This window comes from Chamaea fasciata, unplaced genomic scaffold (assembly GCF_029207755.1).
Source record: "Chamaea fasciata isolate MVZ Bird 193981 ecotype frontalis unplaced genomic scaffold, bChaFas1.0.hap1 SCAF_5, whole genome shotgun sequence".
Taxonomy (NCBI): Eukaryota; Metazoa; Chordata; class Aves; order Passeriformes; family Sylviidae; genus Chamaea; species Chamaea fasciata.
Genome location: NW_027094090.1, coordinates 54,164,202 through 54,176,583, shown reverse-complemented (window position 1 = coordinate 54,176,583; position 12,382 = coordinate 54,164,202). Strand labels below are relative to the sequence as shown.

The 12,382-nt window shown below is 44.0% G+C and overlaps 1 protein-coding gene and 1 long non-coding RNA gene across 2 annotated transcripts; one reads left to right on the top strand and one right to left on the bottom strand.

Moving 5' to 3' along the window:
* Window positions 1–2,410: 2,410 nt before the first annotated feature.
* Window positions 2,411–12,345, top strand: LOC136289690 (poly(U)-specific endoribonuclease-like). The gene is made up of 7 exons (XM_066183722.1): window positions 2,411–2,439; window positions 7,336–7,435; window positions 8,989–9,100; window positions 10,706–10,827; window positions 10,912–11,021; window positions 11,436–11,589; window positions 12,015–12,345. The coding sequence occupies exons 1-7, from the start codon at window positions 2,429–2,431 to the stop codon at window positions 12,264–12,266; spliced, it is 861 nt and encodes a 286-aa protein (XP_066039819.1). The 5' UTR covers window positions 2,411–2,428; the 3' UTR covers window positions 12,267–12,345.
* Window positions 5,770–9,370, bottom strand: LOC136289691 (uncharacterized). Its single transcript, XR_010720839.1, has 3 exons — window positions 8,420–9,370; window positions 7,592–7,792; window positions 5,770–6,876 (listed from the first exon to the last, which is right to left on the bottom strand). It is a non-coding gene; the product is annotated as an uncharacterized lncRNA (long non-coding RNA).
* Window positions 12,346–12,382: the final 37 nt, after the last annotated feature.

Sequence of the window (12,382 nt, the reverse complement as noted above, 5' to 3'; positions counted from 1 at the left end):
CTCTGACTTGGCTGGCTTTCAGCTGACCAGCCCAGGCTGTCTCCACTGCTTTTCAGTGTGGGTCAGCTTGTGGGGACTTGGCAGGAATAGCCAAAGCTCCTATGGCAATGTCCAGCATCCTCACTTTCTCATAAACTTTCCTCTTCCCTATATCCACATGCAAAATGCGACCCAAAGACCTGCTCTGTCTTTTCCTGGGAAAGGACTGAGTGTGCTATAGATCTGCAGGGTGTTTGTTCCAGCCAGCAGCTTTTACTCAGTCTCACTGAGTGAGCCTGTCCAGCCAAAACGTGCCCTTTTTGAAGGTGTGAGCCCTGGCTGCTTTGGTCTAGAAGCCTGTGAAACTCTGTGTTCTCAGTCACAGCTCTCTAGACCTCAGTCACACCTCTCTAGACTGACCAAAGAGATTTAAATAACTCTGAATTAACCCTTTCTCCCCTCAGGGAAGTGTAGGCACCAGACTAGAGGTGACAAACCAGCACTTATCCGTTGGCCACCTTGTCTGGAAAAGGAAAATACTGAGGCCAGAAATGTGCAGAGATGCCTACATGCTTTAGAAACATGTTTTATTCCCAGGACCTTCTTGATCTTTTACATTGGCAAAGATCAGCATCTGATGCTTGAGGTGGTGGTTTTGTCAGCAGAACATCTTCACAAGTTCCTTGCCCCACTCCTTTGGAAATGCTGGTCACGTGTGAGTGAGACAGCACCAAACACTTCCCCCATTACCTTGTGACAAAAAAAAAAGGAACAGAGCACAGAGGCAGCCTGGCTCAACTCTTGCACAAAAACCACATTTGCTGCCCTGTGCAATGTGTTTGACAAAGCACTGGCTGGGCTCTGCTGCAGAGAAAGTCAACCCATGTAGATACCAGGCCTACTCTCTGCACACTGTTTTTCTGCATTAGACCTGGGAATGACCCAGATTCTGTGCTGATCTAATTTGCCTTTGATCAGTGCTTTGTTTCCTTCCACTCTCCCCAGGATCTTTGCATTTTTCTTAGCTCAGTGCCCAAATCAAAAGACAGAAGTTTTGAAAGAGATTCAAGTACACAGTTGGTTGTGAAATTGCTGCTGATGCTACCGTGCTGTAATTTTATTAAAGATTAACTAAAAACCATTGACTCCAGTGATGATGCTGCTTGTGAAAATTCTCTGGGCTCCCATCTGGACTCTTTCTGCTAATGTGAGTAAAGACATTGCAACTTTCTTATAGACAGAATATGCCCACTGGCTTTTGTATTTTACATGAAAGCACAGAAGAATTCCTGCATTCAGTTGATAAACTGGAGCAGTTGACAAATCCAGTGCACTGGATTTTTGTCATTTACCTTGTTTACCCTGAACCGCAACAAATACTAACCAAAGATGGTAAAGAAAATTTCTGTTAAAATTAAGGATATTCCATTTTGAGATACTTTAATTTCCCCTGTGCCAGAAGGAAGCTTCACTCTTAAGTGTTTTAAGTGGGCTGCATGTCTTGTTCCCTATGCAATTATGTGTGTCAGGTGTCTTCATCACCAGGGGCTTTATTTGGCCCAAAATTGATTCTTCGAAAGGGTACATGGACCAGAGATGCAGAACCACTTGCATGACTGGTAGCTAGCATTAAGCCATTCTGGCTTCTCTATATACATATATTTAGTTTAGACCTAAAGCTATGCTTTTCAGAAATTAATTATGATGAAGAAGAAAATGTTACAAGTACCGACCAAACAACGACAAGCTTTAAACCACCTGAAGGTTGATTTAGCCACATAATGAATGCAAGCTTCCCAGGCCAGGCACTGGAGCGGGTACCTGCACCTACCAGCACTCGCCACCACTTGCTTCCAGTGGCACATACAGAGTTCTGCCTTTCTAAAACATTTCCTGTTTATAACACCTCCTAATATTCACAAGATCACACTTAGCAGTTTCAGCTGTAAATAGAGAAGCATTTGTTGAGTTTTTTTTCTTCCCTCGCTTATGATTTTTTTTTAAAAAAATCTCAGATTAATTATCATCTTCCCTACTACTGTCAAATAATAACTGGATACAGAATAACAAGACTAGAACGTCCTGTCCATTTCAAGGCTTTCACACTTGCAGTGCTTCTTTCTGGGTGCAAACTTAATCCAGAGATGTAAAATCCGTTTGGCAAAAATTCATGATGCAAGATAAGGTGAGGCAGGAGCCTGCTACAGGTTCCTGCAATGTTCCTGCACTGAGAGCAGCGTGAGTTGTGGTGTTGTCCTTAGACTCCTGTGGGAATTGGCACCTCCTGCCTCTCCTGTGCCTTCCTGTCAGGCTGAGTGACAGCCCTCATTGGGCAAGAGGAGTGAAAGGGGAGCACAGCTCCGTGCCTTGGACTACGGGAGCATTGCTGAGCTTCCGGCTGCCTTCTCCCTGCTCAGAGTATTTCCTAAGAGAAAAACTTCTTCCTGGCATGGCAAGTGGGTAAGAGAGAATCATACTAATTCTCCTCTAACCGGAAGGGTGGGGGGGGGATGGATATATTTGTCTGTCAAAGGGTGAACATTATATACATGCAGCAGAGCAAGAACCCTCTTCTTCTTTCAGCTGCACTGACTCACTGCAGTGTAAAACATTGGTGAGGCTACTGAACCATTAGCTTAAAATAAAGGTGATGCTAAAATCAGATTGTGCTTAAATATAGCTGGTAGCTTAGAATCAGTTCTTCAAACAGCTGCCACCAGTTTTAAATAAAAAAAAAAATCACTGGACTCAAATCACTGCCTCAAAGAAGGCATAGACACTGGTATAAGATGAAAATCTAGACAATTGTTTACATCTTCTGTTAGCCATAAAAGCTGTTGCATGTATTTCACAACACGAACCAAGTTTTTTTAAATTATTGGAAACTTCTTGTAAATGGCTGCTCATCAGGTATTCCAAATCCTTTTCTTCTCTAAGTAAAGATTAAAGGCTGTATAAAATTGCATGTTGTTGAAAGCATCTCTGAAAGTAAATTTACTTTGGAGAAGGTGTTCAATCAGACCTTATTTGTGGGGCTTCATGTGACCCATTTGCAATACCTGTTTTTCTTGCTCTGTTGATTTTGTCACTTTATTTGCCACTGACCTTTAATTCTCTTCATGTCTTGAGTAATTTCTGATTTATAGCAATAAAGTCTTCATGGAGCATTGTTTTGGGTAGAATGAAGAATAAAATGGAGATGTTAGATTCTTTTGCTCTAAACAGACTGCTGGTGCATCAGTTGCTATTGCAAAGAGCCTTCCCCAGGTTTTCTCAGCTCTTAAAAGTGCAGACTGAGTGTTGTTACTGGGGTGGTGCTTTGCTCACGCAAGCACATCCAAGCAAGGCTCCAAAAGGCTGGACAAAATCCAATTGGCTAGACTTCTCACACAGAAATAATTAATTCTATGTGAAAGCATAAATCTAACAACTCAGAGCTTTCACCACAGGGAAGGGAACTGATGATAAAAATCTCTCTTTTGAGTCACCCATGCCATTGTGTTGAAAACCAGGGAGAAAATATGCAATACTGTTTTCCAGGACAACCTTATCTACATGCTGGTGTGTCATGGATTTGCATGAAGGTGTTTGGCATCTTCTCATTGAAGTTGTCTCACTTTGTATGTGAAAGCTAAGTTTATGGCCCTTTTTAAAGAAATACCAGTCCAGAAAGAGCTTTTACAAGATGACTCTGTAAGTTGCTAGACAAGTTTTTTGCTTTGGCAAGGGTATATTTTTTTTCGTCTTCAGTTACAACATAAACAGGTGCTCTCTCTGCTTGGAAACTAAAGGGACAACAAAAAGGAGAGGAAAAGCTCATGATGATATTGTGGTAGCATCTAGCACCAATAAAGGAGAGTAAAGGCTTTTACTTTGTAAAATTTAGCGATTTCAGTTTGGGGACAAGTTTCTTGAATGCGGGAATACATTTTGTAGAAGGATATTTATTGAACAAAAATGAGGATTGAAATCTGTAGGAACACTCTTGCTGTAACCCTCTCCTGAGCAGACACCTTGTGCTCATGTGATATTTCAGAATATTTCTAAAGGAAGACAGGTCAGACAGAGTCCTACAGTGCTTTATAAACACAGAACAAATCTGCCAAGAGCAGACTGAGAGCAAGTGGGTATTAAAGAGATGACAGTTCTCTCCTATATAGGTGACTGTTACCAAATTGCATACATCCTAAAAGATATGTATATAAAATACTGTATCTGTGGAACAAAATATTATAATAAAACCCAAGTGACACCCTCCCTAATGTTCCACATACCTTGGATGTTCACAAGGCAGCAGACTCCTCTTCACCAGCAGTAGTTCCTTCCAAAGTAAAAACTCTATTAAACATAATATGCTGGTTCTCAAACAGATTGGATAAGCTGATGCAGAGGAGCAGACAGCAGGAGGGTCCAGAACGCAGCACAGAAGCAATCCATTAAAATTAGGGCAGTCCAAGGTAAAGGCTTGAAGTTTGAAAAACATCTCCAGTACTGTTCTGTAAACTCACCAGTCCTGTCCTTGGGCCTTCAGCTGAGCTGAAGTGAGGAGTTTTCTGTTTCGTGTTGGTTTGTAAGCTCTTTTGAGAAAGACTTGCTCTTCATAAGACTCCAGAAAGAATATGGAAGTATGTCTGGAAATAAATAAGACTGCTGCCGTTGGTAGCTTCTGAGGCAGCTCCCTGGGACATTGAGCAGGGGCTTCGTTTGGGCTGCCCAGCCAATGTTGACAGTGTGGTACCACAAGCCCCACTTACTGTACAAGCAGAGCCTGGGGTTTGGGCAGGGACTGAATGAAGTTCCTCTGTGACAGCCTCCTTCTTCTCCACTGTGTGATCCATGCAAGTACCTGTTCCAAGTACAAATCTTCCTTCACATTCCTGTTTAACCCTGGCAACGAACATATCCTTTGGCTCCTATACACTAGAATCTTAAATTCTTTTCCTTTTCTCAGGTGTTGACATCTCTTCAAGCCTAGTTAAAAATTCAAGTGATCTTTTAGATTTCCCATCCACAACTATCCCAAAGCATCAGAGAACTGAGGGAAGATGGACTGTCAGTGCCTCCAGTGTCCCTCAGGAGCACAGTGGCTCAGATCCACAGTTACAGGTGGGCTGAGGTGTGGCAGCTGCTGTAGTTACGGTTATCTGCCCTGCCCTTGTGCCCTTGCCACAATCTTTGTTTGCTCTTTCTGCTAGAGAGCATGGAATTTGCCACTGGCAGGAGGATGCAGTGACTTGCCTCCATCCTGGCCAGAACAGGAGAAGACATAACACTAATCAGAGCTGGGCTTGAAGTTGCCTTGGTTCAGTCTGGGAGAACTAGTTGTTAAAATCACAGCAAGTTGCCCCAAGACCTGTTTGAAAGAAATGCCAATTGTTGACAGATTTCTGCACTTTTCTCCTTTTCTAGAAAACATCTCTTTAGGAGGAGAATTCAAAATTATCAAGCGGTTCTTCTCTGGGCTTTGATGCATGTGCTGGTTTGTAACTGATTGATTCCACTGTCAGTCATTTAAAGATTAATCCACTTCTCCTTTTTTCCACTCTGTTGTCCTGATCCCCTCTTAGTATGGACATAATGTACTTGAAACTGGAGCTTCCTCTGGGCTCTTCATCACAGTAACCACCTGTCCTGGTTTGACACTGGCCAAATGCCAGGCACCCAGAGTCATTCAGTCACCCTCCCCTGCCACAGCTGGGCAGAGGAGAGAAAAATATTAACAAAGGGTTCATGACTTGAGATAAGGACTGGGAGAAAACACTCCAAGGGCAAAACAGGCTCAACTCAGAAGCACAAAGTGCATTTATTACTAACAGAGTCAGAGAAGGATAATGAGAAATAAAATAAGCCATTAAAACATTTTTTCCTTCCAGCCCCTCCCTCCTTCCCACCAACGGTGCTGGGAGACAGGGTAGGGGGCTTTGGTCAGTTTGTGACCCAAGATCTTCTGTTGCTGCTTAGGGAAAGGAGTCTTTCCCCTGCTACACCATGGGGTCCCTCCCACGGGAGACAGTTCTCCGTGAACTTCTCCAGCGTGGCTAGAATTTCATAAGTCCTCCTAAAACTGCTGCAACATAGGTCTTTCTTTCCACGGGGTGCAGTCCTCCAAGGACAGGCTGCTCCAGCCTGGAAGCAGAGGCCCTTCTCTTTCCACTGGGTCTCCCACTGGATCACAGCCTCCTCCAGGCATCCACCCCCTCCAGCGTGAGCACCTCCCCCATGGGCTGTGAGTTCTCTGCATCCCCTGTGGATCCCCATGGGCTGCAGGGATCCATGCTTCACCATGGTCTTCACCACAGCCTAGAGAGGAACCTCGGCTCTGGCACCTGAAGAACCTCCTTCCCCACTTCTCCACTGACCTTGGTGTCTCCATGTTGTTTCCCTCACATGTTCTCACTTCCTTCTCTTCTTTGGTTAGGAAAAGAACTGTCCCCACTTTGTGTTGATTTTCTTCTTAAATATGTTATCACAGAGGGATTACCATAGTCTCTAATTGGCCCAGGCTTGGCCAGTGGCATGCCCATCTTCAGAGGCTTCAGGGACTGGCTCTGCTGGACACAGCAGAAGCTTCTAGCAGCTTCTCACAGAAGCCACCTCTGTGTCCTCCCCACCCCTGCTACCAAAAACCAGGCTGTGCAAAACCAATACACCCTTCGTAAATCTTGTTGATAGAAGAATGGACGGACTCCTGAAAACTGTACAGGATTATGCAGGACAAGACTCCATTAAAAATAAGGGAAAGAGAAGCTTGGGTTGGTATGTGCATCAGAGATCAGTGCATGAGGGATTTTTATTGTATGCAGACGCAGCGTTTAGAGCCTTACTCACCCTTTGTCACCACTACCTTAATGCTGAGATAATCACATGGCAAAGGAAAACATTCTGTGTGGAATCATTCTTGAAGGAAAAAGAGAAGAGTTTATAAGATTGCTGCTAGAAAAGCATCACAGAGAGAATATTTTGCTTCCTGTTCTTTTGACAGTGTTTCTGCATGCTGGTAACAGTCTCCTGCTTGCCTCTGGTTTGTACACAGAATACTTGGGAATGAAGCACTACCATTGTCCCTTTTGTTTCATTACATGGAAAACCACAGGAAGACTTATCAACAAGAACTTTGTTGTATGACAGTCTAAGGGAAGGCTCAGGTTTCCTTACAGGTTACCTGCATTTATTAAAAAGGAATGTGGACCATAAGCTATGTGGCCTTTGCAGTGCCACTGACAGGAAGGTGTGGGGAGAAAGAGAAATTTAATGACAGGCTGATACTCAGAACATGGAGTGGCATTAGAAGACTCTAGAAGTGACTTGCAGAAATAACAGCAGATACCTTTTTTATTCCTCTGATTTTCTTAACAGGAAGGCCTTAAATCGTGAACTTTCTAAGCTTTTCAATGAGATGTGGGATGCAGATGTTCACCGCCTTAGGCCTGGGAAAGACTACACAATTGAAGTGCAGGTAACCAATTGCCATGTCAGGATTAATGGCAGTGTGGTGCTGCAGGAAAAAAAGTGCCTTTTGCTTAAAAAGCTGCCCGTGCTTTGTCATGTCTGGTGAGGAAAGCATCCCTTAGGAGAGGGAACGGTACAGAGAACACAAATGGTTCACACTTACCTGTTTTATGGTTACAAGTGCAGTCTCCCAGGTGTCTGTCTTGGGTCCTGTAATATTTCATCTCTCTGTCTGTGAGCTGGAGGAGGAACTAACGTGCAACCCTTCCAGTTTTGCAGATGACAGCAGATTGTGGTGATGGATTTGGTATGCTCAGGTGCAGGGCTTCTCTTCCACTGGGCATAGGCAGGCTGGAGGAATACACTAAGGAAGGAACACCATAAAATTCGACAAAGACAAAGGAACAGGATGCCCAGAGAAGCTGTGAAGTCTCCATCTCTGGAGGTTTTCAAGACCCAATAAGATAAGATGATACCCTGAGAAACAGAGTCTGAATTCAGTGTTAACTACACTTTGAGCAGCACTAGAGATGTCCTGCTCCATCCTGTGTGTTTCAGCGTGGGAATGACAGCTTGTGTGTGTGGTCTGGGTGGCTTGCTCAGGGAGAAAGGGAGATAGATCCCAAGTCATTATTAGGGAAATAAGGGAGGAATTTGAGAAATCGAAGGTTTCTCTGAGAGAACAGGGAGTAGCAGAGAGGGGTAGGTGAAGAAGATTTCAGGACTGTTGCTTCTAGCCCCAGGGAGATGTGAGGGAGGAGTGAGAGATTTCATAAGCAGCCATTTCACTCCTTGCTAGCTCAGTGCAGTGCAAACATGACCATGTGTTTTGGCGACAAATTGCAACAGGTCAGAATATTCACAATCTATTTTTTTACTCACACGAGAACTCACTTTGTTCTGATGTTACTCAAACACGTTATTCCAATGTTGCTTCATATTGTAACAGATAATTTCCTGTTGCTTATAAACTCAAAATAGTGGTACCTACCTCAAGCCAAAATGTGTGGGGGGAAAACTTTCCCCATATGGTTTCTCCATTTGTCAGAACAAGGCTCGAGGTACCCCTTGCCCATGTTAACAAGCTGCTACTCATCTTCTATCTTCTTTCCTTGAAAATGCCCTTTATGAAATAGAAATTTGAAAATTATCAGGAAATCCTCCTTAAAACTGCAGAAACGGGAGGCACTCAAATCTCCTTTTTAATTATTTGTAGTGAGCGGGAGCCCTTGCTCTACATTACTTCTGTTTATCATTTGTGATGTATATAGTATACTAGCACAGCTGGTTACTGAGCAGAACTGAACTATTCCATGAGCCATTACAGTCATCTCTGAATCAACAGAGAAATTTCAGGCTCTTACAGTTGTTAGAGATTGTTGGGTTTTTTTAAGCTGGCAATTCTGTAATATCATCTCTTGTTTCATAGTAAGAAAATTCCTAGAAAAGAATCCTGATAGCATTACAGGGTTTGGTTTGATTATTACAAAGGCAGGCACTGTCTCCTCTGAGGACAGACATCTTACTCCTGACATGGTTTTCCTCTGCTGTTTTTCCCAGGGAGAAGCGAGTCCAGTACAGCAAGGTGACAGTGCTGTCCAGGACAACGCAGTCAGACATCTGTTTCACAATGTAAATGAAGAACGCCTGAGGAGCATAAAAACTTTCTCAAGTGAGACCTCTTCTTCTATTAATGGGATGCGATATAAAAATCTGTGCTGTTTTTGATGTGTTTGCCTAAAATACAACATTGTACATAATTTGGGTGGTGGTGAGGATCATCAGGCTGCAGGTCATTTGAAGGGAGTTTGATTACCTGTACCTGAACCTCAGGAGGAACATCCTTTTGTGCCAAAGGCAAAATATTAATTCTCTGGCTCTTCCACTACAAAGTAAAAGGGATGAGACACTTACCACAAGCTTGAGAAGTGGCCCAAGGGAATCTCACAGGGTTCAGCAAGACCAAGAGCTGGTGCTGCACCTGGGTCAGAACAGCTCCCAGGATCAATCCAGGTGGGGATGAGCAGAGGGAGCAGCCCTGGCAGAAGGACTTGGGGGTGCTGTGGGTGAGAGCTGGCCCTGCCCAGCCATGTGTGCTGGGACCCAGAGCCCCCTGTGCTGGGCTGCACCCAGAGCCCCAGGGCAGCAGGGGAGGGGGGATTCTGCCCCTCTGCCCCGCTCTGCTGAGACCCCCCTGCAGGGCTGCACCCAGCCCTGGGCCCAGCACAGCAAGGACAGGGAGCTGCTGGAGCCAGGCCAGAGCAGGGACACCAAGGGCATCAGAGGGATGGAGCAGCTGTGCTGGGAGGAAAGGCTGAGGGAATTGGGATTGTTCAGCCTGGAGAGGAGAAGGCTTTGGGGGGACCTCATTGTGGCCTTGCAGTGCCTGAAGGGAGCCCACAGGAAAGATGGAGAGAGACTCTTGACAAGTGCCTGGAGTGACAGGAGAATGGGGAGTGGCTTCACACTGACAGAGAGCAGGTTAGGATTAAATTTAGAAAGAAATTCGTTCCTGTGAGGGCAGTTGAGACACAGTGGTGAACAGTTTGTCCAGAGAAGCAGTGGCTGCCCCGGATCCCTGGCAGTGTCCAAGGCCAGGTTGGATGGGGTTCTGAGCAACCTGGGATATAGAGGAAGGTGTCCCTGCCCATGGCAGGGAGTTTGAACTGGATGATCTTTAAGGTCTCTTCCAACCCAAACCATTCTATGATTCTATGCATTGAGAAAGACACCAAATTTATCTTTACTTCTTTACTTACAGGTTCCAAGTCCTTTCAGACAGTACTAGACCCACAGCTAGGTCTTGCATTTCTGTTGGGGGCTACACTTCAGCCATGTCTATGGATGTATGTTTCCTTTCCTAATTTTTCTCCAGCTCAAGACATCTGATGTAGGTTTATGTTCTATTATCCTCTACTGAAATAATGCCCACAAAACCTTGTGCCAGCATAGGTCAAGCTCCTAAGCCTGTATCTGTAATTGTGGTGGTCAGATGTGATTTGTTTTGGTAGGTCATTATTACTTCAGCACTTGGCTTCATAAGGAAGCTCAGGAGCTGTTTATCTTCAAAAAGATCTTCTAAAAGTACAGTAGTGATCTGACCTTGAGTCACCTTGAGGCCTATGCTTAACAGTATACCTGAGAGTAGAATCTAACACATAAAGGAATGGCTTTCTCTAAGGGCTGTCAAGGCATATTCTATGGTGACTTTTCATGATGGCACTCCAATGCCTGGATCAGGCATATGAGCAGACTGAAAGTTTCTCTTCTTCTGCAGCCTTTATTTCCTTATTGGACAACTATGAGACATCAACTGGTGTAGCAGAAGTAGTAACTCCTGAAGAAATAGTTGAAAACAATTGTTTCCTTGATGCTATCTTAGCAACAGAAGTCATGAGAGTGAGTAACACATATCTTTTTTGTCACTGAAAACACTGAATATAAAAGTAAATTTTGTATGTATCTTGGTTTTCCACCCTTCAGCTAGCTCATGACTTTCTGCTGAAAAGAAACCTAGCAAAGCAAAACCTTGCTGATTTCAAACATCAGCTTTATGACATCTGGTTCCAGCTCTATGCCAGGAAAGGAGACAGGTATGTTTGATGGGTGTGGGCACTGATAATCTCTGTGCTATTCTGATTTAGGTTAATATTAGCCCGAGTGCCATCTGCCACACATAGAACTGGAAAACAGCTTCAGAATGGCTTCAGACTGACAGAGAGGAGGTTTAGACTGGATATGAGGAAGAAATTGTTCCCTATGAGGGTGGTGAGGTCCTGGCACAGGTTGCCCAGAGCAGCTGTGGCTGCCTCATCCCTGGAAGTGTCCAAGGCCAGGTTGGATGTGGCTCTGAGCAACCTGGGGTAGTGGAAAGTGTCCCTGCCTGTGGCAGGAGGTTGGAATGAGATGAGCTTTAACATCCCTTCCAACTAAAACCATTATATGGCTCTATGAAACATATAAAAGACCTATATATTCTTTTTTTCTTTTTTTCTTCTTCATGACAGACCTGATTCTTGTGGTTTTGAACATGTTTTTGTTGGAGAAACAAGGCATGGTAAAGAGATCTTAGGTTTGCACAACTGGGTGCAATTTTACCTTCAGGAAAAGCGCAACCAGATCGATTACAAGGGATATGTGGCTCGGAAGAACAAAACCAGGGTAAGAACAAGCCTTTGGGGGCTTTTGCAAGTAAGACAAATGGATCCAGAGATAAAAGTTGTAATGAAACAAGTGTAATGATGCACTCATAGACTCAGTATTTTGAACAGTAATAAGTATATACAGTACATAACTATATAAGAAGAATGAATAATAACATGCCTTGCAGCTTCTTTTTTTGCAAAAGCTATTTTAAAAAGTAGTTCTTCTGTTTACAGAATTGCAACACTGCTGAGGCTTAGTTGGGATAACTGGTCATGTATGCTCCAGAGGTTGGGGAAAAGATTGTGCTCCAGCTATATCATCCAGGCACACCAAGAATGACTGAGTCCTATAAAGCTCTCAAAAATCTGGAATCAGAAATTCTATCTGTCCAGTCACAGCTGTGTTGGAGATTATTTCTGTTGTTTCATTTATGCTTTCAGCCTGACAAAGATGACCAAGTTTTGACCATTCAGTTTAGCTGGAAGGGCTTCGTCAAGCCAATTGGAAGCACCTTTATTGGTGTCAGCCCAGAGTTCGAATTCGCCCTTTACACTGTCATTTTCCTGCTGTCTGAAGAAAAAGTCACACGTGAAACAGTGAAGATCGATGAGTATGAGCTACAGATGGTTGTCTGCCGCCATGGGCACCACATTGGAACAGCATATCCAGTACTGCTCAGCACCACTCACTAGTGAAGACTAGTGGGGTGAGCAGAAAAGTTTTCTTTTTAAATCAGGGGAAAGGAGGAGTGGTGGAGAGAGGAGGAATGGATGGGGGGTGGACAGGACCAGACAACAAAGTTAATACT

Bases quoted from the DNA above. Each gene is read 5' to 3' on its own strand.
- LOC136289690 (XM_066183722.1), top strand. The intron at 9,101-10,705 runs GTGAGACCTCTT...CTTCTTCTGCAG, and splicing joins GAGCATAAAAACTTTCTCAA to CCTTTATTTCCTTATTGGAC. The intron at 11,590-12,014 runs GTAAGAACAAGC...TTATGCTTTCAG, and splicing joins CTCGGAAGAACAAAACCAGG to CCTGACAAAGATGACCAAGT.